General features: G+C 47.4%; 1 protein-coding gene and 1 long non-coding RNA gene across 15 annotated transcripts in view; both read right to left on the minus strand.

The window, feature by feature from the left end:
• Positions 1–25,839, minus strand: part of HIPK2 (homeodomain interacting protein kinase 2) — a 142,304-nt gene that overhangs the window by 111,309 nt on the left and 5,156 nt on the right. For 3 of the 14 annotated variants that reach the window (XR_012657365.1, XM_075074563.1, XM_075074527.1), the window contains exon 2: positions 17,455–17,623. The exons of 5 other annotated variants lie outside the window; for them this stretch is intronic. Coding sequence is in view for 8 of the 9 variants with exons in the window: in XM_075074563.1 (XP_074930664.1) it covers positions 17,455–17,497 (43 nt within the window). In the remaining variant the exon portion in view is untranslated. Of the gene's footprint in view, positions 1–17,454; positions 17,624–25,839 lie in introns of those variants that run through there. 6 more of the 14 variants (XM_075074555.1, XM_075074578.1, XM_075074597.1 and 3 more) reach the window with 5 other exon arrangements.
• Positions 6,659–17,431, minus strand: LOC142048084 (uncharacterized). The gene is made up of 2 exons (XR_012657396.1): positions 16,972–17,431; positions 6,659–6,940 (listed from the first exon to the last, which is right to left on the minus strand). It is a non-coding gene; the product is annotated as an uncharacterized LOC142048084 (long non-coding RNA).

Raw genomic sequence — 25,839 nt, forward strand, 5'->3', positions numbered from 1 at the left:
CAGTAACTGGGGAAGAATTTCAGTGGGAAGGGACAAGTTTACCCCTATATAAACACCCAATTCATGCGAAGTTTGCAGTACTCCTTTGTGGACATACTTCTCGGCTTTGGTCATTTTTCGTGTCTGAAAATAGCCACGCTTCCCTCTTCAGTCTTTCCTGGGCTCATGGGAGACTGAAATGTGTCACCAGAGGACTAGCTGAGTCATCTAGCCAAAGCTTGGAAAGCGATGCAAAATTGGTCATCACATCCACGACTAAAACATGGATGACAGCAGCCCTCCTAGCAACCAACCATGCATAAGGCAGCAAGGGTTGGAGACCACTGCCAGTATGAGCCATTATTTTAAGCCAGACAGAAGAAACCCTTGAATGAACCCAGTACAATGCAAGGCAAGTGCTGACTGCTGGTTCTGCATCTGACACAATGCCCTTCTCCATTCAGTTTCCCCACCCCCGTTGCATTAAGAAAAAGGGAGTTCCTTATCTCAGAAATGGCCACCTCCATCTTCCAGATCATGGGCAATGTCTAGACAATTTTCCAACTTCTACAAAGCAAAGTCCTAATTCATTCCATTTCTTTACAGAATCATCAAATCTTAACAAAACCTGTTTTAATATGAATCTCGCTCAGGACCAACTAACTATGACGTTTTAGGAACATAGGTCCGCATTTCATTTTTATGTCTATTATCTTCAGATCAAAAGGAAGTGGGGCAATTGCTTTTGGGCACAGAAAATATATTTACCTAACAATTCTTTTATGGTGATTACAAAAGTTTAGCAAGTGAATTCAGTGTTCAAGACAGTGGGTGACTGTTAGACCAGTCCTAAGGAGCTGGTCACACTCTAAGCAGATGTGGTGCAAGCTCCTTTGCCCCACACATCACTCAGACAACAAACCACAAGCTTGCATTTGGGCACCAAATGATGCTGATTCTCACCGGCTGCCCAGCCCTCCTGAACCTGCTGTCCAGCCCTCCTGAACCTGCTGTCAATCAGCACACCCCATCAGGCACGTCTCTGACACATCTGAACAGGCTAAAAATGCCGAGTGGGACCTCGGTCCTACAAGCATTAGTCACAGGTGTTAAGTTTTTATACCAGATGTATTTATACCAGCACCCACAAAAATCAGGATCCTGCAACACAGAGCTTGCCTTTATCTGTCCTCCTTATGGAAATCTGGCAAAAACAGAAAAGAAGATGTAGCTGAGTAACAAAAGCTGCGGAGGGCCATGGAAACCCCAAATATTAACTATTATGGAAATATTTACTCTACAGAAGAGACAAATAAAAGGGAGAAGATGTAGCTCCAGAGCAAAATGAACAGTCAGTAGATCTCTAGGGTAAACGCGTGTTCTCTCTATGCTGTCATGGAAGAGCAACACTCACTTGGAAGGGCTGGGTTGCGTTGCACAGGTGCTCAGGGAAACCTGTCTCTGCCAGCTTGCCATCACCCTGCAAACCTCATGCCCACAAGCTACCACCAAGCCGAGCGTGGGGGCTCCAAAGCAGCGGGTGGTTATGGGGACAGCATGTGTGCCAGATCAACAGTGCAGGTCCTGCTGTGGCTCACTCAGAAAACCTGCTGGCTTGAGGCCCCCGACTACAATCCTCTCACGTGCCCTAGCAGCAGCGAATGGCACTGAGGACTGCAAGCGAGATGGCACCAAACAGGTTTTCATGAAACTGCTCTAAATTTCCCAACTAATGATGTCACTCCTGTTTTGTCTTGGTGCTTCCCTCCAGCTCATCCCTGGGTTTCAGTAAGACCATGATGCATCCACCTTGCTGTGCCTCCACTCCCAGCCCTCTGCACCTTCACGCCTTTTTCCTTTACAAAAAAAAAAAAAAAAAGAAGAGCTGAGAGGTTCAGATGGGCATCAATGAATGAAACACCCAACAAGCCAGTGTAACATTTGAACCTTAGGGAAGACAGATGTCAAACAGAAGCACATGTAACTGGACATCTGGTCTTTTAAAGGCTCAGTGGTAGAGACTCCAAGCTGTTCAAATTAAATGATAACTTACTCCATGCTCTGCAGGGTCAGAAAATAAAAATGAAACTGGATCTTGGCAGCATCAATATAGATCCCAAAATTGACCCTCCCGCTTTCTGCTCTGCTTGTTCAAAGGAACATGCTATTCCTGGAGGAGTTTTAAAAAATAAAGCCCAAGCAAGTGTTCTCATGTCCTCTCCACTTCCCAAAGCCAACACAAAGCCAACACAAGCAGCTTGCTTGAGCGGCCCTCCCATGCACAGCACCCTCTGCGTCCTGGTGCTTGCTCACAGTGCAGGACCAGCACGATGGGCTGCCCTGGTACCAACCACGAGCAGGGCAGCAAACGCAGTGTGCAGCTCAGCACATGCAAGCTACAATAAACTTGTCAGACTGCAAGACATGAATCATATGGATTGCCACAACAGCCACACAGCATGTGCAGGTCTCCTTAAAACAAACAAACAAACAAAAAGAATTCCTAAGACATCCCAAAACACAAATGTAGGTAAATGGCCACTCTCCTGAGGCTGCCAGTACAGTTATGCTACAAGGCTTGCCTGAAAAATATATATCCTCCTGATGTGTGACACTTCAGAAATGCTTCAGCATGGCCGTAGCAGAGAGCCAGGGGAAAGCAAGAGTAATGCTCAGCCTCTTCTCGATGGGAACCTGGACATTGACCAAGCAGATGCCTGGGTTGCCCGGGATGCTGGAGGTGTGAGAAAACACTTGTAGCAAAGGCTGCTCATCAGTCACCGAGGGCTGTGGCTGCAGAGGTTGCTCAGGGTCTTTTGAAAGCCACACGACAAAGTGCACTTAGCCAGCTGGAGGTGCTGCCCGTCTTACACTGGCAGGGAAGTTATGTTGGAGGAACGGTAGTAATGCCTTTTCCTGCTCAAGGTCCTCCTGGTGCAGCCACGAGACTGAAGCATGGAAACAATGCTACAAATGCATCTGAGGGGTTTCCACGCTGCCCCTACCCTTCAGTCATCTCACTGATGTGAGGTGACTGCTCCATCCATGCTTGTGGGCCACCTGGACATGCTGTTCTTCAAGACAACCAACAAATGAACCAGTCACTAATAACTAGAGCTTGGATGTCTAGTCATATCGAGCTATAGGATGTCTGTGGATGTACATATATTTTTCACTTGTATCACTTGTGATGCAGTCAATGGGGACATTGACTGTTTTGCCATTCTTCTTTTCCCCTTCCTCTTTAATAATCTCACTGTGTCACCTCTTAAGCCACAGCCCTTCAAACACTCGCAGACATGCCTCACCTAACCAGCAGCTGCAAGCCTGTGACCCAAGAGATGAATCAGACAAAAGCAAAGGGGAAAGGCGTAAGGCCAGTTTGGATTCAGGCCAGAGACTTCAGCTTCCCCAGGTCAAGGGAGCGTCTGCATCAGAAAATATTCTATAAATTCTTTATTTAACTGTTCCCCTAGGGCAGCCAGCTAGACCCTCAAGCTACAGGCATGTGGGCCTGTGTCTGAGTTTAAGCACATGAATTGTCTTAACTGACTTCGGCAGGACAACTCGCGCACTGAAAGCTAACCACATATGTAAGCATTAGCAGGATCAGGGCATTAGTCCTCTTCCCTTGTTTTCTGCAAGGGGGTTTGTGTAGAAAAAAAAAAGCCCCCACAAAACTTCTGGACATAGTTCAGGTATCCAAGTCATACCTGAATCTGAATTCAACTCCTTTCTCCCACTCTCCGTTTTTTAAAAGTAAGTAATTTTCTACCAGTTAAGTATTTGGTCTGCTGTTAACTGATTTCAAAAGAAATCCTGTGGAAGGTAGAGCGTCCAACACCCGTGCCCACCCCAGAACATGCACACCCTCAGAAGACGCACACTCTCAGAAGACCTACGTGGGCATTCTGTGGGCTTTCTTGTCCTGGATTTTCTTGCGGATTTTTTCTTCCCTTCTTTATGAACTTCTGAGTCAAACATGTTCTCTGCTCTCAGCAGTTCGTCTGCTGCTGCTGCTGCACATTCTCCACCTGGACTGAAAACTCCTCTTTGTGAGGAGCCAGTGATGATGTCACAAACCGAGTATTGTGACTTCAGCTGGAAAAGGAGCAGCGGGAGCAGATGAACTCTGAAAACAAAGATATTGTTTTGGTGTAAACAGCCTTCACAGAAAAGAGGAGAAAAAATTAAAAAAGAATAATATATATAGATGATAAAAAGAGTTTTCTCTAGGCAGATCTCTCAAAGTCCCTACTAGGTACTGAAAGGTTTGTCATTTTGTTTCTGTTCTGTTAAGAAACAGGGCCCTTATTAGCTTTTGAAATAAACATTTTCTATCCTTGTTTTAATTTTGTTTTTAAAACCTTCATGTCTCATCGTTGTCCCAGAATACGCAAACAGCATTGCTGTGTAAAGAAACAGGTCTCAGGAAATAATGTGCAGTGTGTTTCCAAACGCTTCATAAATCCACAGGCAGCTTGCAAATAGTGCCTGCATTCCTGCGTGAGGGTGGTTGTTTTTCATATAAGTCACGTATTAATGCAATTTGAAAAAAAAAAAAAACTTAACCCCATTCAATCACATCCCCTTCCACCTTTATGCTGAAACCCAGAGGTTATAATTACACCCAGGAGCAGGAATAAATTAAAACAAGTGCTGGTGCTGCCTTGTACTCTTTTTCGGAAAGAAAGGTGATCCTGTCTACCCTGCCTTATGTGCACTAACTCAGAACAGGGTTGGCTGGCAGGCAAAGGTGCAAAGAGTAGGTTTTCATGAGGTCAGAAATGAAAATGAGGTCATTTTCAGAGGTCAGAAACGGAGTAACGCATCCCACATCCTAACACATACCAGATATTCAGAGGGGGACATTATCTTCACTACCTCCCTTCTGCTGCCCAGGACATCTTCAAGCTGTGGTACCCCAGGAGCTCTGCGGAGGGGAGCAGGAGGGAGGACGCAGGACCTTCATGGGTTAGACACTTTCCACCTCTTAGTAAGGATTATTTAAAAAGTAGCGCACTGTGACGAAGTCAACACCCCTCAGTTTGGGTGTGAAACACCAGAGGTCGGGGCAACAGACTGATGCATCGCAGCAGACTCCCAGGCAGGCGAGGTCTGAGCCCTTCGCTCGCATGGCTTGATGCCATCTTTCAGAGGAGACGAGCCCCTCCCATGGTAACAGCCCCTTTCCTCCAGAATCCCTGCTCCGGAGCAACTCTGTGTTTCCCTCGCTAGGGTTGTGAGAAACGCTGGTGGTGATCCACACTGAGCACAGGTACAACCTGGAGGTGACCAAAGACGCCCGCACCACTGGTTGCCCCTGTGTGCAGGCAGACACCGCATGAAGCGAGACCAGGGGACGACAGCCTGCTCATTCCTCCCTCGCAGAGCCCTCAGCTGAAGCAGGACCACCTGCTCTACCCCAGCTGCTTCTCCAGGGTTTCGACAGGGCTGAGAGATCTCAGCTCAGAGCTGGACACTGAAAGCTGCCAGTTAAAAGGCATGCCTCCTTTCGGAGGAGTCAGTGGCAGGGGATGTGAAAGGCATTTGCTATTAAAAGAAAAAGAAACAAAAAAAACCAGAAAGAAGGAGAAAGAGAAACTATCGTTGCTTGCTAAAACACCATTGCCTAATGCTTGAACAACTGTAATAACCAGCCAGTGCTGGCAGACCAATGCCTGTCTTGACAAACCTTTCTGAAAATTCACATGCAGAAGAAGGGGAAATATCAGTAGGACTTCAGTTATCAGCTTCTCAGGGGACACCATAAATAATAAGCAGTTCCCTCCCCAAAGTACCCTAATGGCATCCTAGCTTTACAAAAAATGACGCTTGAATGTTTTTTCTGAAATATAAACTTGCCATGCACAGTCAAAATTAAAAAGAAATATAGGCCATTTTTAAGAGAAACTCCATGGGGAAAAGCAACTGTGAAATAGCCAAACATCAATTATGAAAACCACATCAAGAAGAGGCTCTTGTGCACAGGCTTTAGGGTTTAGGGATTTGAAGAAAATGTGCATCCTGGTTTGACTCATAACGTAGGCAGAGAATGAGCAAGTTTCCTCAACTTGTACAGCTCAGTGAGTATGTTCCTGTGCTGAACTGTAACCCTTTAAAGTCAGTGTATCTATACAACTTTCCTGCAGCTCATAGCTCCTGGCTCATGGCAATCTTTGCTCTCCACTCCCACCTCCTCTGCAGCATCAGAGTGACCGGCTTATTCCCGTCCTAAGTTACTGCAGAGGAAACAGCCAATAATACAGGGGCAAAATTCTGGTGAAGTGTGCATCCCAGCCACCCGGTAGCTTGCTCATTGGTGGCACGATCACAATTTCTACTTCAAACCTTCAACCAAAGCCTCCTCCTCCCCTGCTACTGCCCACCTGGGGAACACATATGGGTAGAAAAGCAAAATATAAGAAAGTGAACAAAAGCAGAGGGATTTGGGGGTGATTCTGCCTGTGAGTCAGGACTGGATCATTTTCCCAAACTTAAGGATGACAGTCTTGTGCATGTATCACTTAGGATTTCCACAGGGCAGGAGCCAGGAGAGGGAGTGACCAGAACTATGAGTACCCGGGGTAAAACCAGGATACGCCTTCCCACAAGACCCACAGCAAAAAAGCAATGGGATGGTCTTGTCCTTCTTTAAAATAACTTCCAAGTCTGTTGGTTTGTGGCATTGCTGTTTAATGGTACGCAGCATTATTGTAGAAAAACAGCATAAACCGAACAGTTGTCATAAGGGAAAAAAAGACATCTCTGTTTGCTTTTTCCCTCCATCCCTGACTTCTATCTCAAGGGTCACACATGCTCCTATACGCGATGCCTGAATGCAAGGCTCCACCAAGAATTTTCCTCTCTGATGATCGATGGCACCAGGCGTTTCCCTGTCTCTTCTTCCAGGAGCAACGGCCGTTTGTTATTCCTCATGCCCACTCCACATGATAGACAACTACACAGAAAACAGAAAAAGGTGAAAGCAAGACTATTTAAAGCTGCAAATCAAGAATGCAAGGCTTAGGAAACCTCAGCTTTATCATCGCCTGTGCAACCTTCCTTCAGCCCCCTTTCTTGCCTACATACGGTGGCAGAGCTGTTAATCATGTAATCACAGGCTACCTTTCTATGGGACTTGGCCTCACCCAGTACAGGATACACGGTGCTCACTTAGCGAGCAAAGACTCACTGTTTAGTCTTCTCTGCACTGTTTGAGGTGCGGCCCCAAGCCTTCTTTACTAGGTACCAGCCACACTCTGCTCTGCAGATGGAATTAGTAATTTACTCACGGGCTTTCCTACAGTACACATCATCAGAGTAACTGTTTCACAAACATAAAGGAATGTACTTTCACAATGCCCTCATAAAGTAACACACTGTATTATCCCTATGTGATAGGCAGGGAATTGAGGCACAGAGAGATTAACATGAAAAGCTTCCACTAATTTTAATTGCCTAATTGAAACTCTTAGGTCCAAATTCTTCGGAGATTTGTTTTGTCTGCTGAGGATGTGACGAACAACTATTTTTTTTAAGGCTTAAAATTTGGCCAAGTTTGGGCTGATGTTCTTGAAGACAGCAGAAGTGGTGCTTCTGACATATACACCATGCAAATTTTATTGGGTTGTTAAGGTGGGGGGTTGCTTGCTCACTTTTTGGTACAGTTGTTATATTTAACATTCATCAGAAGTTTCAACAGAGGTATGAAAGAGCTGTTTTCTAAATACACATTCTGAGGCAGGTAGCTGGGATGGAAAATTTTAGCCCAGAGAGTTTAAGTTTGGTAAAGTTGTCAACAACCAGAAAGAGGTTCTTATAATACAGAAGCTGTTGGATGGCCTCAACAGCAGGTCATTGTGATGACATACACTTTTCTTTCCTTTGGATTATATTATCCAGCTGTGGAAGAAACCACACATGCCAGATGTTACACTAACAAAATCACATCAAACTTAAATGCAAACTGTATCTAAAGCTTTATTTCATATCCTGGTTCTGTTCAGATAAATAAAATTCATTTATTTTTAATCGTAATGCACAACAAAGTCCTGTTCCTCAGTTCCAAACAGCAACTTTTGCACGAGCCCCACTTTTCCTCCTCTTGTCTCAGAAAGAGGAAGCAAGTTAAGTATCAGGTATGGTAGGCAGCAGCGGTCATAAGCTGGATATAGGACAGATGGAGCGTACTCAAAGGTAGTGACTCTTACATTGCAATAAACGCATCCTTTCCCTGTTTATATACAGGGATATTCACAAAATACTAAAAAAAGACCCATCTGAAAATTCTAGACAGTGACTTGTCTGTGTTAACACTAGGAAAGAAAGACAGACAGACAAAAAGACAGATGGGGGGGAAAAAATGAAAAAAATCAACCAATCTATGGTGCCAGCCTTCTTCAGAGCAATAAATTATTTTTAGAGACACTTTTGTAGAAGTGTAAAATTCAACCTTGCAACTTTCCACCAAGCACACACAGGACTTGAGGGGAGAAACAGAGTGAGACAATATGGGAATTGGCAGGAGAATCAGATCCTCCATCACCTTGTGAACATGCAAGGACAACCCTGGGATAACTCTGGATGATTCCCCTTTGCCACCCAAGCTGTATTCCTGGCAAATGATGTTCTAAACTGTCCCTCCCCCAGACACATACCACACGCACACAGAGATGAACGCAGACCCAGTTTCTCTGTTCTGCACTGAAAACTCTCGCCATATATCCCTGCTTTTCAGCTAGCAATGTCTCCTGACTGCACTACCATTGACTAATTTAGTATTTTTAATCACAGGGGGATTTACAGCACTGCACTACAGTGCTCTCTTTTATTATACCCACTGTTTCTACTGGATCTGGGTACTCTCTACATACAAAGTTGCACATTAGACAAATTACACTGCACATTAAGTAAATCTCTCTCTAGAAACAGGATTAGGTGAAGAGGCAAATCTTCCTCATTGCTAGTGTATAAATTAATATCTCCAAAACCAACATGAAGTAAGAGCTCCACATTGATTTACGAAAACCCCCCAAAAATAGTTTAAACATTCTCCACAATGAATCAATTTTATGTAGGAGGTGCATTCTTTTTCTCCTATTTTGCTTAATAAATAAAACAGCTGGTCTGAAGAATCAGGTCAATCGGTGTCTGGAAAAAGCCCCATTAAAGCTGCTATATAACCTAGTTTTTCAAGCTGCATGAGGCATCCTAATATTGGAGAGGCAGAAGTCCATGCAAAGACAGCCGGAATGGCTCAGCTTCTGGCCCCTCAGGGTTATGGAGGATATTTATCACAAAATATAGCAGTGAGTGAGGTATCTTGCAAACACCTAAGGAGCTAGGCTCTGAAGGAGCACAACAAAGACAACACGATGCATCCAGACCTATGCGTTAAATATGGCTAGAGATCTTGGGCATCTAAGTTGAGGTCATCCAACATGAGGACATGGGAAAGGACCAGATTTTCGCATACTCAGATCCCCTCAAATCTAGCCTAGCTCTGCTGCCACAGAGGGTGACACACCTCTTCTCATGGCACTCGACAGTTACATGGTCCCACCCTGCCCCTGCCATGGGGGAGGGTGAATCCGGCAGTGCACAAAGCCATGGGTGTGCTGTGGAGGCACACAGCCTATTCCAGTGCAGGCAGAAACCCTCCCAGCATCATCCTTCCTTCTCCGGCACTGCACAGGGCTGTCATTGTGAAGCCCCAGCCCTGGTCTCCTTGGAAAGTGTAGCCCTTCCTTTCTTCTACAGGTTTGAAAATGCTTTGCAAAGGGTACAACAAACCACATCCTACAGAGACAAAGATGGAGCCAGAAGAAAGTAAAGCGACCCGCTCAAGCTTCAAGAGCGAGGCAGCAGCAGAACTGGGAAATGAAACCTCCTGACCCACAACCCTCGGTTTTAGCTTCTTAAATAAGGATTCTCTTTCCTCATTAAAAAACTAAAAATGGGAAGAGGGGGAGGAATATTCTGTAGACACAATGAACTTGGCCCTCAGAGGGCTAATGACCTGATATACTTTTTTTTTCCTTCTTACTTCCATTTCCCCTGATAAAGTTACTGTAACTTCAAGGACTATCCTTCTTTACTGGTCTACTTTAACCTAGCATGTCAGCTCAACATCCCCTTCCCAACCATCTAAAGCCAGAGACCGTCCTTCCCAGAGAGGAGATTACCTTCTCGCTTTCCGTCTCTCTGGATGCCCTCACAACACCCTGGACTGAGACCACTCTGCTTTCTCGGTCATGCTGAGGGACACCAAAGTCCTATCTGCTGGTCTCAGCCTGCAGTACATGGCAGCCTAAAAGGGTACCCTGGAGGTAAAATCTGGTTGTTCTCTATTAATTTTTCATTTCAAAAATGGCTCTAGGGAAAGGAGGGAGATATAGGTCAGAGACTTTGGGGGCTGATTAGTAACTCTGTACATATTCCTTTTTTTTTTTTCCCTTCCAAATTCAGAAACAGAGGGTTTTCCCTCTTTTCTCATTTATTCCTTGAACATCATCATCATCGGCATTAGTCAGCAAACTCCTGCTACTTCCTCCATGAGCCCCTGACACTTGCAGAGTGACTAACCTTCTCTCCACACACTTTGGCTCCAACAGTTGCTTCTGTTTTTTTCCCCCAAAGGAAAATGGGACTCCACATTGCACACATGCAGTACTCCACTATGGTCACTCCCACATACGTTCCCGCTGCCACACGGCTGCAAACACCATGATGTTTTATGCACAGAGCTGAAGAGCCAGGAGAGGATGGCAGGGCCTGCATACAGGTCACTTCTTAACTTGCCATCACAGTAGTAGTGTCCCTCAAACTGGGAAGTAGTTAGCTACTGCCCCAAGCTATAGCCCCAACACAATGGAGGAAGACTTGACCAACCTAGCTTCTCTTGGTGGCCCTGCCAGTAACCTGGTCTGTCAGGTCACATTGCCTCCAGGTGCCTGTACTAGCCCTTCCTTCCCAGGACCGAGACTCTCTGCCCTCGTCAAGGCACCCGGTGCCTGACACAGCGCAGGAGATCTCAGCTGGGCTTCTGAAGCACAAATGTGGGGTGAGTAAAAACATATCTCCTCGTGACTCAAGGCCGCCTCATCAGAGCATGACGGAAGGCTCTTCCTGGCCAGGTGGGCTTGCACAAGATGTCCACCCACAGCCACGCTCACAGGAGACCTCGCATGCAACTCACGCTCACGTAGGCATACCCACAGACCTGCCCACACTTTGCTCTCAGCACCACGCTTGAGCAGACGGTGAAGTTGTTGCATTCACCTTTCCAAGGCAATGCCAAGAGTGTACAGACCACCCTCCCCTACATCCAACATGCAAAGAGGACACCTTGTCCCCAGGGCAAGGCCATGCCCTCAGGCTACGGTAGATGCTAACTCCTGCCACCTTTAATGGGAACGACCCACATCCAGAGCAGAGCATGTGAGTAAGGAGCAGTGGGAAGGCTTGCCAACTTTGCGCCGGGGAAGTCTGTTCCCCATTTGACCTTGCCGCCCCCACCCCAGCACCGACCCTGCTCCCCCCGCTGTTACCTCCGTCCCCATTGTAGGAGAGCCTTCTGCGTCGCTGTGTAGGGAGGCATGAAAATAAACCACCGGCTCCAGTGCCACACTCCCTCCTGGCAGATCTGTTTCTCTCTTCTTAACTGTTTCCAAGTGCCTGGCTGTTTTATAATCCCCACTGAGCATTCCCTTAACTCCTTCCTCACTGAGCCCTTCCAACCTCCCTCGCCCGCTCTCTCTTAAAAGGCAGAAAAAAACAAGGCGAGGTAGGGGGTACAGAAAGCGAAGGAGGGGGCCTGAATCAAAGAAGGAACAACTGCATCAGATTGCACATATAACAGAACCAGAAATTAGTCATTTCCCCAGCCTTCTCTTACGCAGACAACTGAACCTTCTACTAAGACATTTCTTTTATTTCTCCTGTGGACATTTGTGTACCTTAGAAACTTACTTCTTTGCTAATCTCCTCCTGCTTTTTCATATGATGAGGTCATATGCTTCTGCTGGTAGCACAATTTTAAATCACACAGCAGCTTGCCCTTTGAGGTTCTGAACTGAAATCGCTTTCTTAGATCACAAGTAAATATGAGTTGATGGCTTCACGCCCAGTGTCACCACCACCCCATTTACGCATATTGCAAAATCCGAGAAGAACCGAGTACAGTGAAAAGGGCCTTGGCAATCACCGCGAGAGCTGTGAGACGGCTGCATGGAGGAGCTCGGGCAGAGGGACACGGCCTCCCCAGTTCTGAGACATGGGACTTCGCAAAAGCCCTGAAGTGAACTGGCAAGAGCCACACACGCTATCGGTGCTAAACGCTGTGCATTGCACATGTGTGTGCATGCGTGCAAGCAGGTGCAGTTGGTGGTGAAGAGGGAGGTACCTGGCCTGAGACATTTTAGGAGACCCACAGGTCAGGGCTACACTGGGATAACCACAACGTACTGCAGGTTGCTGTGTGCTAAGGTATGCTGGCAGCACGGCGCAGGGCGGGACAAGTAGTGTGACCCAGCAGCTTTGGATTTCATAACCATGATAACGTGCAAATCAACGTCACAGAACACTTCTCCTGTGAGAGGATGAATAAAGAACATGGGGGGAAAAGCAATGGCTTTCACACATTCCCTCAGGTGAGAATGTGACACCTGCAGCTGGCTGCTGCTCTTTCCTCAAAGCCTACGGCTGCTTCTTCCAGCGTCTTGAGGTTACCCCTGACAGCCTACACTCAAAGTTTGCCAAGGTATCTTTTTCCCTGACAAAATGAGCTGTTCTGTTGCACAAGGCTGGGCTGCAAGGCTTTTAAAAACGGTTCTGCTGATGTTCAAAGGGAGCAGCTTGCTGTGCAGAGGAGTGGTAGAGTTAATAGTAGTAGGATCAGCACAAGCTCCTACCCTGCCATCTGCCTTCAGCTCAGCCAGGCCTTCTGCTGAACAGCCAACACAGGCTGGGGCCACTGGAGTGAGCAGCAACTCAATGACATGAAAGACTGCCTGGGTTAGTTGATTAAGAATAAGATTAAGAGCGTAGGAATCCTGTATAGTTCTGGTACTGACTCAGTCTGGGGGTTTCATGGGGATATTTAAGCCCAGTTTTCGAAAGAAGCCTTTTATTTTGCGTAGGTGGGTGTTCGCGTGCCTGCTTGAACTGGCACCATGAACAGATGATCCCAGAAACAGGGGTCATCTCTGAAACTGCTACGCTTTCTTCTTTGGTCGTCCCCACTACAAACTGGGGATAAATAATACTTAACTACTTCACTCCCCTGTAATGTTTAACTCCTTCACACTTCTAAAGCTCCACAGGAAACACAGGAAAGCCCTCTGGAATGGACAGGGATGCGCCTCACAACCGCGGGTCACAGATCCCCCTTGTTTGCCCTGTGGACTTCTCTTTTTAAGTGCTGGCCCCTGTCAGCAGACCCAAGCAGAGGCTGCTCAGCCTTGCTCCTGCACATCCAGATTGACAGCTGCCTCAAGAGCTCTCCCTCATCTTTTTTTTTTTTTTTTTTTAAATAATAGAGGAGTACTTAAGGGTTGCGGATGACCTCAAAGTACCAAATCGCTGACCCGCCACTGAACTCTGAGCGTGCCAGTGCAACCATGGAGAGCAGGGTTTGGTCCCCTTGAGGGATGGTGAGGGCAAACCAGCTTTGTAGACCCATAACAAAATGCTGAGGTCCCCTTTGATGTCGTATCATTCTGCGGTGATATCCTACAGCAATTTAAAGGACCACTGTGGCTAGTCTCCAAACCCAGGAGGAGAGAGGCGGAGAGTGCAGTGGAATGGCACGGGTCTGGAATGGGGACGGGGGAGCTGGGATAAGTGAGGGCACAACCTGCCTGCTTTGAAAGAGAAAGGAATGGAGAGGCCCCTCCTTCCACAGATGGAGGAAGGAAAAAAGACCAGGGATAGAAAAGCCTGGACTTAATCATGAAAAACAATAGCTCATCATTTATTTTCATATCCGCTCTTGCTAATGCTGGAATAATGCTAACAGCAGAATTCTTATGGCATGCATGTCATGCCTGCAAATACCAAGTGAATTACTTCTCAGCTAGGCTATGGGCTATGGCACTGAGCATCACATTCGTTACAAGTGATTGGATGATGAACAACAGTTCCCAAATTCCTCCTTCACAATGCTACTTGCATTAGTTGTAATTTAATGAGAGAGAGAGAGAGAGAGAGAGAGAGAGAGAGAGAGAGAGAGAGAAGTTTTGGCTCAAACCACTGAAATAATACTGCCTGCCGCTGCTTCCCACTGGGTCTTGTATTAACTCACACCACCACCACCACCTCCACCTCCTCCCTTTTCACACCTATCCTCAGGTGCTAAAAGTGGTGTCATGAAACCCATCAGTGTGGCAAGAGAGCATGGCAGGAAGCCCCCAAGCACATGCATTCCTTCTGGCTGAAAGGCAGGAGAGGACACAAACCTCTCCCTCTCCTCTGCCGACAGTAACAGGAGGGCTGGGAGCTTTCCTCCAGCAGCCAGACTCTGCGTGGACAAGCCTCCAACTCTTCTTTGGTTTCTTCCTCCTAGGGAACAGGTGCAGGTGAAAGATACTGAACTGGCAGCTCTGGGAACAGAGCACCAAGTGCAAACAGCACAGAGCTGTGGTCAGTGTGTGTGTGTCAGTCCTCCAGCCTCCTGGAGGGAGGCTGCCCCGCGGGCTGTCTTAGCTGTTTTGTTGCTCTTTGTAACAATTTTGAGATCTGGTAAGCAGCCAGTAAACGCGAACAAAAACTTTGCTACGAGTAAAGCCTTCTGTGGTACAAACGTTCCATCACTGCTGACCCCCAGCAAACCCGGGAATCACTGCCACATCTGCCTCCTCATGAGCTCTCAGGTAGATCTGCGCCTCCCACATCTTCATGGCAGAAACCAAGTCCCTCTTCTTTGCTCCACTGACCCTGCTGCAAAAGGGAGGCCTCTTTGGAGAGGCAGGGGCATCTTGCAGGTTTCTGCCCTGGAAGGAGCCTAACTGGCCAGCATCGCTTCCCACTCCTGCAGCAACCTTGCCACAGAGCCCATCCCCCTTCATGGCAGAACATTTATCCACCAGATGACCCTACACATAAGGTTCATGCCTGAAACATGACCCAGTGTGGGGGGGTCTCATATACTGGGCCAGAAGAAAGCCGAGAGGTCTGACCTGTGCAGCAGACCTACAAGTAAGAGGCTGCAAATATCACTACTGTTCTCCTAGTGTATCCAGTCTCTTCAGTGTTCCCCTCTGATAGCGTCTAAATGACAAACATCCACAGCTTCCTACTCTCTGAAGCATCCAGAATCCTCCTTATCCCCTCTGTGCCAAACATAATTTAAAAGCCCCCCCACCCCCAGCCACATTTTGTGGTGTTTTGAAAAAATGAAGTCAAACTAAATTTACATGTTTCTGAAATGAACGTATAGGCAGGGGAAGGCAAAATGCCCTTAGGATTGGAACCAAATATATTTGTGCAAATGAGACATAGGATTTACAGTTACCTTCCAGCCTCTAGCATGTGCTACAATCTTGGCTTTGGCTTAAAAACCATCTTGTAAAGGTTGACAAACACCAGTGATCCTTTCTCCGCTGTACTGGCCAAAGTCCCGTGGACCTGACTGGGGGAGGAAGGTGGGCAGGATGCTCCCAGGGACATCCGCAGGCACAGGTCTGTATGGGCACACAGGTGTACACGTGTGCCTCCCAGCGATACAGCAGGCACAGTGCTGGGGGCCACCTTCAGGACCTATCTGAATCCCCGCTCCCAAGCCCAGGTATAGTATGGCACACTCCAGGGCTTTCCTAAAGCTACGCCTGTGTTTTATGCAGTGACAGGTCTCAGAAATAAATGAAAGCATCCAATGCTGAAGTGTACCTAAGTGAGTGCAACAACAATTGTAACAAATAAATAAACACAGAATCACAGTCACAACGAAAAGGAAGTCTCAGCCAGCTGTGACTACCCGTGTGCTGAGCAGCTCACCCACTCCCACAGCACATGGAGCCCGGCATCCCTTGAGGAGCACCAGATGAACTGGGTCCCTGTGCAGAGAGCAAGCATGAGCAGGAGGGGACACAGGCATGAGAGGGAAGTGGGGGGCTCCCCCAATGGAGGCCCACCGCAATGGCTACGTGGCCTTCAGGAGCCTGGCACAAGGGGTGGTGCTACGTGCTACCAGCTGCAAGCTGAGCCAGCTGCCCGCAAAGAGAAGCAGTGATGAGGCTGGGGAGATGGAGAGCGGTTATCTGGGGCAGAACTATAGGGATGAACATATGTAACCAGCTGTATGGAGGCCGGCTGGGCTGCAGGCAGAACAGGGCCATTAACTGCCACAACTTCTTTGTGCATCCAGTGAAAACCACAGAGGTCAGAACCGCCACCCACGATTAATCACATTCACAGTTTAAAACCCGACCAAATCCAATACTTCTGCTGGGAACAAGAAGTTTGGCTGGAGCTTCCTGGCCCTGCTGGGAAGGCAGAGGCCATCCTGCCCCTCATCTCCCCTCCTGGTAGGCTGTCACGGCTCAGGAAGGGTGAAGCTCAGCCACAGCAGCCAGTGCCGCACTTCAGTTCCCTTTAGGCCTTCAAATTAGGGTTTCCACGGGGCTTAAGGGCAGCCTGTCCCAACACAGGGCTGGATTTCACAGTTCTCGCATGTTGCTGGGTTGCCACCTCCAACCAAAAAGGGGACAAATGCCCCGCAGGCTGGCTGGCAGCCAGCCCATCTGCCTGGACACCCCAGGCAGGCGATGGGGAGCACCTGCACCCCGCAGCCCTCTCCACATCCTCAGCAGACAAGGCGGGCAGGCCGAGATCACCGGGAAAGGCTCCCACTTCCCTTGCCTCGTTTAGCCAAATAACTCCAAATATCTGCCTTTTCAGCAAGCATTTCATAGTAATCACAGAGTGTTTTACCTACACGACTCTGCCTGCACTTTTCTTCCCCTGTGCGCCCGCTGGCCCTCCAAGGCTCACCCCAAGCCCCAGGGGTGACCGCAGAGCCCCTGCACTTGCTGGCCCATGGCTTGGGACATCTGACATGCAGCATTCAGCTTCCACTGGAAGTCGGCGTGTTCTCGATAAGTGGTGCGCTATGTCCTCAGCCACAAACACCTCAGGTGGGCTGGTCATCTTCAGCCAGGCACAACTGAACAAGACAGGGCTGTGCTGGGGAGGGGGCAGCAGAGGGGAAGAAGCTGGCGGGGACAGGAGAAAGGACACAAAATACACAAGCAAAGTAAAAGCCCCATCCCCTCTACAAGCTCTACAATGACAGAGGGTGAGCTGGACAGGAGTACCAACCACAATGAAATCCAAACGAAAAACTATGACCTGCAGCTTGCTCCAGTGATGCCAAATGACATAAGCACATTTCCCAGCTCACCCCCAGTGCTGCCACAAACACCGGTTTTATTGTGCCTGGTATCAAACGCATCCCCACCTGAAACCCTGCCCTACCCTGTCGTTCACTCACAACCTGTCTTCTTCTCCCCTCGTACATTATTTTCTACAGGCAGCAGCTTTTTGGCAGGAGTCTCGGTGTCTGTCTGCGACAGGGCATGGCAAGGGAAAGCAGATGTCTCCTTGTAAAGCATCCTCTTCCTGAAATCCCTTCAACTCTTCCTGGCTGAGAGGAAATGCAGGGATTGATAGTGACTCAAGTGCTCCCTTGGGAAACAGCAAGGATTTTGGAAGAACACAAAATAACTTTTAAGCCAAGCCCAGTCCTGAAGAGGGTAACTCCACAGTCCGTAGCTCAAGTTCACAGCTGAGCGAGAACAAATCCAGGGCTCAGGCACCTACCTGCAGGGATGCTGAAAAAGATACAGATACTTTATTGAGGTGGTCTCACCTGCATTACATACATTGTGAGTAATACGGTAAACACATCTACATGGGTACATATTCTCCAGGAGATATTGCATTTGCATACAGATGCCAGCTACATCACCAGACTAGGTCAAGACTGAAATAACTGAGGATACAGCAGGACAGACCTGAAACACATTAGCAGAACTGCAGAGATACCAACAAACTGGTCTAGCAGGGCTACCAAAACCTGGCACTGGGAGAGATGTGTAAAAGATGCCGGCCAGGCAGCTGTTCCAGGTCAGGATGGAGACAAGCTGGTGGATGTGGATTACAGATCACTCCCAGTCGAAATACCTTGGATGATATTTTTCTCAAGCTTGGATTTCTAGTAACCCTTTTGTTCAGCCTGAGAAGAGTCACGTTGCTTCAGAAATTTCTCCCTGCCTTTTACCGGCAGCATGGCAGTGTCCCCTCCTGAACACACTGTGATTTACAGCCTTCCACACTCACACCGGCGACACAACCCCTTATGCAGAGACTGCAGCCAGCACTTCTGCCAACGCGTATGCTGTCACAGCATCACTCCACATAAACACCCTGCATTCACCTTGCTTATATTTCCTCCTGTACAGGCTGCGACAGCTCACAAACACACAGAAGGCCTAATTTATATTTATAATAAATCTCCCTTCTTCATTCCCCGCAGTGGAAAAGAGCCCTGGTACAAATGCAATTTGCTGAGAGAACGGTGTAACAGCTCTAAGGAGAATCAGGCCCACGTTGCCTTCTGTAGACAAAGGGGATACAGCCACATGGAAACACATATGCCTGCTCCTACACATGCCTGTAAACATTGAAAGAGTCCCACATACATATATATATACTCTATACACACCTATACTTGTTCACCTGTATTCTCACACACACAGCTCTATAACAGCATCTACCATCCCTTCTGACTTGCATGGGCTTTCAGGCAGCACAGGCACTTGGAAGCCACATTTTCATTATCCAGGTGCTCACAGCCTCTGATAAACGATGAGAAAATGACACTGCAAGAGAAGTATTGTCACCATCAACAGGGTATGCTCGTGTCTGGGTTTCACATATCCATGTCAGGTGGTGCAGCTATTTTAAATGGGGTTTGCAACGTGCTTCTTATCCCCACTTGCTAAATACATACATACTCTGATGTTGAGAGAATGCAGAGAGGGAGTTTGACCTAACTATTAATTCCCGTCGAGGTGTTCTGTGCTCACATATCTTTTGAGTAACTTTAACCCCTGACGGCATTGCCGAGTTTGAGAGACACATGCGATTCCTCCTACTTGCCAACTTCTCTCCATTCTGTTGGCACTAAGTCAGACAAAAAACTCTTTGCTCAACACGGCCACCAAGCCCACTAGCAGATCCTGGAAAGCTTCTGCGCACAGATGCCTTTGGAGATGGAAGCTGGGCATCACCAAATCCCAGTGCTGCTCCGCTGCTGACCAAGGGCTCACCCTGCAGCATGGCACAGAATTGCCATAATGCAAAGAGCCCCATTACATACTCCTCTGCCCCACGGCATCGCTAAACCTAGCTGACACGTTACGGGTTACTGCTCTGCTCAGATCCTTACCCTGCACCCCTCCCTGGGGCACTAGAGTGCCTAAGCGTGGGATCAAAAGTGTTTGTCAACGTTAGCATGCTCGAGAGCATCACCAGAGATTTGACATGTTAGAGATGACCCTGCTCTGGGTATTTTAAAGACTAGCAATGGCCTTTAACTCCCCAGAAATTCTGCCAAAAGAGAAAGATTAAAGATTGCAAGCACACACACAGAGTTACGAGGATATCTAAGAGGATTTTCTTGGAAATTTTCCTCCAGCTTCTGAAGTCAATCATCTAAACAGGAAAGTAGCAATGGTGGCCAGAAATTACCGCTATTTAGAGGCAAAACAGAGACCTGCTGAAAACCCTTGCCAAACTATTTGGAATTTGTCAACACTAAACGCTGCCTAGGAGAAAATAAAACCTCATGCATTTTAGCTGAACATACTTCACCTCCAGCCTCAAGCTTTAAGCAAACAGATAGCCTTCCTACCAATGTAAGCACGGAGCAACATGGATACTCATCCTTCTGCAGTCCTGCTACTTCCAGGTCCTGTTGGAGTGAAAGCCTGAAGCCATGGAAGAACCATGCAGATGGTCACAAACCAGGCTCCCAGCCTGCACTGCCAGCACAGCACCTCCAGAAACACCACTGTGAAAAGCTAACACTGGGGTGAGGCTCAGACCTCATCTGCCATGACCTCTGGGCAGGCTGGAGCATTGTCTAGAGATCATACTTCTGCTGATACTTTTCTTTTGGGTACTTCTCCCTCTTCGCCCCACGCCAGAGTTGGCTGATTTGAGCACCTGTGGCATCCTTTCTCAAATAGAGGTTGCGAGCTCCCTGGGGCAATGCCATGCCACTTTCGTCCATCTTTTGGAAAATTTGCAGCACAGAGACCCTTGACTTGGGATCCCAGCTGCTAGTGGCTATGAATAATTCGTAATTAAAATAACAAGTGAAGCTGCACCAGGAGATCGTTGTGCCTCCAAGTTTTCTCCAAACTAGATTACTCTCAGGAGACACAGGAGAGGTACCACTGAGCTAAAAAAATAAATCTTAGGCTACTAGGTTTACACAGAGACCATCAAAAATAGGCGTCTGTATTGTTCTGACCTTCAGATCTTTTTTTTTTTTGCTTTGCTTTTTCCTAACCTTTAAAAGGCATCTAAGATAAACAGAGGAGAAACCAGGCAGACAACATCCTCGGAAGAGATGTAGGAATATAATCAAGCCCTCAGACACACGCACACAAACACCATAATTTATCTCTTCCTCCTCCTGTTTGATATGATCCTCTGTTCTAGTATCATAATCTGTTGCTATGGAAACAGCTATGATGTCACTACGAGAGGTTTATGGATGCCTTGAACAGGAAGGAAAGGTACATGATGATGGGAGAGAAAAAAAAACACCTACTAACAGCTGCTGAGCAGAAGACGTTCCAGGAACAGCAAGTGTTAACAGGGAAAAGATAAATACATTGACAGTGCTGGCGCTGCTGCAGACAGGAGCAGAATACAAACTGCGTTTTAAAAATAAAGAACGCTTACAAATTTTGCCTACAAGTAAAAATATTCTGGGAAAGCTACAGGAGCTTCCTGAAAAACCAAACTTTCTTTGAAATGTTCTGCAAGTTTTCTGGGACTGGATATTTTCTGAGCCTTGCTGCTAGAGTCCAAGCCTCCATCAACCCACTCCATCGTCTGCTGTAACATTCCTTCCAGAATTGCTAGCGTAACACCCCACCAATGCAGCTAATAGTTAGGGGAGCTTACTGGCTACCCACCATCCTGTGTGCCTTTACGATCTGTAACTAGAAAAAAAAAAAAGCCATGTCCTCAAGCAAAAATAAACAGAGATGCACTGAATCCACTGGATCACATCCAGTAGCAACTATACGCCCTGACCCCAAACTATAAGCAAAAAAAAAAAAAAAAAAAGCTTTTCTTGCTCTCTTCACCCAAGAGAAAAACCATAACCTTATAAACTCGCTGCCAAACATACTGACATACCTGACCTGCTGCTAGAGAGAACAGTATGTTGAGCCTCATACACTTGAAACGCGCCCAGCCTTCAGGCCGTGGACATCTGTGTGCGGCACGATGCACGTGCAGTTCTCACCCATGAGCTCAGGCGCTGATGACTCTGCCTCCGTGCTCGTACCCATTTCAGTCACCCAGGCTGATGGTGAGAGTAGGGCAGACACAGGGACAGAGGGTGGGACAGTCACACATGCCCTTAAAGACATCACGTGCAGGCTGTGGGAAAATTCAGCATGCAGGGCCTGCCGGAGAGGAGGAGGGAGGATGGCAGATCAAATTCATCCTGCACAGACGCCTTCATCGTGGGAAGGGCAATGGCAGCGAGGGAGGAAACCACAAGGATCTTAGATCAATGAAAAGCGCTGATGTTTCAGCTAATCTCTGCCCTGTCAGGATTTCCTGAGCATGGAGATGGAGAGCAGGATCAGAGATCTTACGGGAATGCTATAGCACCAGTTTTGCCTCTGGTCTCAGCTCCAGCCGGGGAATCCCCAGGCAGACTCTCCCTCCTGCCTATGAGCATTAGTATATAGGTGGTATCTCCCGTCCTTGCCCACCTTCCCTGCCAAAGACGTTAGAGACAACCGCCGGGTGAAAACCTGGGAGAGACTGAAATCAGTAAGGGCAGCTGCAAAAACAGTCCAAGTCAGTATCTTCAGCAATCCACCCAACTTTCTGTTCCTGTTGGCCTTGGCTGCGACAGCCTCAGCCCCTGTACTTTTCAGGGATCACCTCCGTCTCTCCTGTTACAGTCACTTGCCCTCATCTTCCTTCCCGACCTGCCTCTCTCATACTCATCTCTCTTGTTCCTGACCTATTTTCTCACTTCTTCTCAAGCTCCAGCCCACCCTTCCCTTCCCCAAACGAATCCCTGTCAAAAAATGTTTAAGGAAACCCACACATTGTGATTTCCTCTCCCCAAAGGGCCCAGCTGGTTTGTATAATCCAGCCTCCTGTGCCTTCATCTACATAAAATGCAAATCCTTTGGGGTGGGAACTATCTACCCCTTCATGTCAATGTCACGCCTAGTGCAGTAAGGTCCTGCTTTTGTTTGGCACTGGCGCTACTATAGCAAATACAACTGTTCTTAGGAATACTTCAAAAGCACCAGAGAGTAAAAGAATAGGAGGTGTGAAAACAATGACACGTGTTTTGTGTTTTTTTCAGTTTCTTTCTTATTTTGGGGGCAAGGTTCTGCTCCTATTTTTTATGAAACAGTTCCTTCTCTTCTGTGCTTTCTATTTGGGGCTGTGGAGTGAAAACCAAAGCTGATCGTGGTGAAGAAACAGCGGTTGGCAGGTGACACCCAGGAGGAAGGGACTGCAAAGTCAGAGGAGTTAGATTAGAATTCAAAACTATCTTAACAAATTGAAAGGTACAGGATGAAATTCAAACAGGATGAATATTAAAATCAAATGCTTAGGTAGGAAAGGCTAGCTCCACACATACAGCATAGCAAATGGCTCACAATGCATCAGACCTCTTGGGCAGGATCTGGGAGCCACGGTGCATCACAAGCTACACACAGATGAACGATGTCACGGTGCAAAAGTTAAACCAAAGAGGAATAGTGCCTGTAAAAGACATGAAGGAAAACTTCTACTGTACTTGACCAGCACAGGACCCCAGGTAAAGCACTGTGCTCTAGCGGTGCCATTCAAGAGAGAGGCAGACTAGCTGAAGGGAACTCAGAGAAGGAGGAGGATGGTTGGAGCTGCAGAAAACAAGACCCGGGAGAAAGCTGAAGGATGTGTTTGAGAATGGATCTAGCCTAAGGAACATAAAGCCAATGAGAGACATGACAAAGAGGAAAGAATAGTTTTTCCACACCCACTGTCAACAGGACAAGGAATCACAGCAAGCAAAGCAGAGTGGAATTACAGAGGAGGTAAAATCTTTTCAATGACAAAGATAGCTAAAGGCAGTGATGACAGCCTGGGCAGGCTGTGGACCCTCCACACATGGGGAATACTCTGGACAAGCATGTTAGGGAACATGCTGGACAAGCACACATCTGGTATAGTACATCTTGCTTTTAAAACCTTTTTGAAGTCTCTCCTATGCCCACTTCCTATGATTTCAATGATTCTGATGAGAGCTAAGCTTCTGTGGCATTTCAGCATAGCCCACAGACCAAGATAAACCTGTCAGTGTTTAGAATCGGGCGAGATGTTAGCCTGCAGGATACCACTGTGTAACACCATTGTTCCAGGTCTTGCTAATGCCTTAAGGATTAAAGGTTATAATGAACAGGGAAGACAGCTGCCCTTCTGAGTTTCCCAAGTATCTCTGGCAAATACCACTGCCTTGAGGGGTGACCTTTCCTGCTTTTCAGGGTAGGAGCTGTAAGCGATTGGTCTTACTTCATCCTTTCAAAGACAGATGTCAGCACAGGCCCTGGAAGGTGAGCAGGACAGAGATCGACGCGTGAATAAAGAGTGAGCTTCAGCTTCTCCAAGCAAACGTCCCATTCAGTGGGAAACACTGAAGAAAACCAAGGGACATACTTCACCAGCATAAAACTCCCTCTCCCTCCAGAACGTGATGCTGGTGGGCTAAAGCTCCCCGGGTTTCAGTGTCACTGTTGCTGATCTAGACTATGATCCCTGACATGAGAATTGAGCCCAGGAGCAGCTCGAGGAGCTCACATCTCGAGGATGCTTGCCTCCCACCGGCTATTTTGTACCCTCCTTGTGAGTAAGTGAAAGACTCCGTTCCTTGGCATCATTCCATCAGTGGCTTGATCAGACAGCTACCCTCTGTATAGCACCTTGAACATACACAGCACTGTATAAACACGCACTACTACAACTCATTACTTCCATTAAATAAATAAATTCTAATGGTACAGCTATTTAATTGTTTTAGCCCTGACTCCAGACTCTCCAAGGTATTTTGAGATGTGGCAATGCCTTTGCCAGCCTACAGAGACGGGGGCTGCTCCTCCACTCACCTGTATGGGTAAGTCTTAGAAGAATGATTTCTACCACCAAAGTTACCCAACTCAGAAGGCTACCTCAACTCAAGACTGGTCCCAAAATACACGCACTCATGCTTTCCAGGGGAAGGACCTCATTTGCTGATGTGGCCAAATGAGGGAGGATTCAGGTGTGCTCTGTGCTGTAAACGGGGGGAAGCAGTAACATGCCTCTACTCTTCCCCACGACAAACAGACAAATTGCTAAATGCCCTATCTGGAGTGAAATCATCACCTGGATTTATTTTCAAAACAAAAGCTGAACTCTGTACTGCCAGGGGGAATAGTTTCGAAAGAGAAGGCCTCCTGTTAAACACCTAGGTCCGTATTAGGGTATGTAAATAGCTGAAGAAACAACCTTTTCTCTAAATAGTGTTTAATTCTCACTTCTTGTTATCCACCAGTTAACCTTCCAAAAGCAAGAAAAAGCACTATAAATAATATTTCACATTCGGAGGGCAGAAATTTCCTATTAAGGGTGAGGAAACAACCTCATTTTTATAAATGGACTGATTAAGCTATAGAGGCCATGAGTCAGAAAGGTACTTCAGCGTGTGGCCAGCTTTAAAGACATAAACAATTCTAATGAAGTCAGCAGCACTGCCTGTGAGCTTAAATTTAGGCACAGACCTTAAAATATCTTCTTAAATTGGGATCAGAGAGGAAAAGGGTGGAACTCTGAAAAACATCCAGTCCCAGCCTACCTGACCTCTACAGATACAGGGATGAGGACACTGTAATAGCTATCAGCCCATCCCTCAATGCCTTTGCAAACTCCCCTTCTCGGGAGTCTTGCCCAAAGGTGCGTGCTATCCCAGTTGCCTCGAGTCCTGCACCTAAGAGAAGCGGTCTGATCTGCCTCATACTGGTGTCTCAGCCCAGTCTGAGCAGAAGGTGGCTGAACCTGCCCTTGACCTCGCCATCTGGCAGGACTGCTCTAACACCATCACCTGGGACCCACCTGGTGAGGCCCACAACCAGGACAGGAATTTACCTCCACACCCAGGTCACTAAGCCTGCCATGATTTGTCTTCCCAGAACTTTCTTCCTGACTGAATATCCACATATTTTTGCACGCCATTGCTGCAATGTGGCCAAAACTGAGGCTTATTCGTTTAGCCACCCAAGTACGTTATCCACCTCTGAAGAAATGGGCTAAGTTCCAGGTGTTGACAGGAATTCAAAACCCTCACAGGCATCAAGGAAGTCTCTGGGTTGTCCCTCATCAGTGGAACATCTACCTCGATCAGGATCCAGTGGCAGCTCTTACCCAGTCTGGATGAAACCACATCCGGTGGTTTCAAAGCACTGTGTGAAAGCGGGTGGTAAATAGCAACCACTGGGTAAATGGGGAAACCGAGGCACGGGAAAATTAAAATAACTTCATTTTCCAGGCCAGCCGAAGCCAACAGGG

The sequence above is a fragment of the Phalacrocorax aristotelis genome, chromosome 1 (genome assembly GCF_949628215.1).
Source record: "Phalacrocorax aristotelis chromosome 1, bGulAri2.1, whole genome shotgun sequence".
Classification (NCBI taxonomy): Eukaryota; Metazoa; Chordata; class Aves; order Suliformes; family Phalacrocoracidae; genus Phalacrocorax; species Phalacrocorax aristotelis.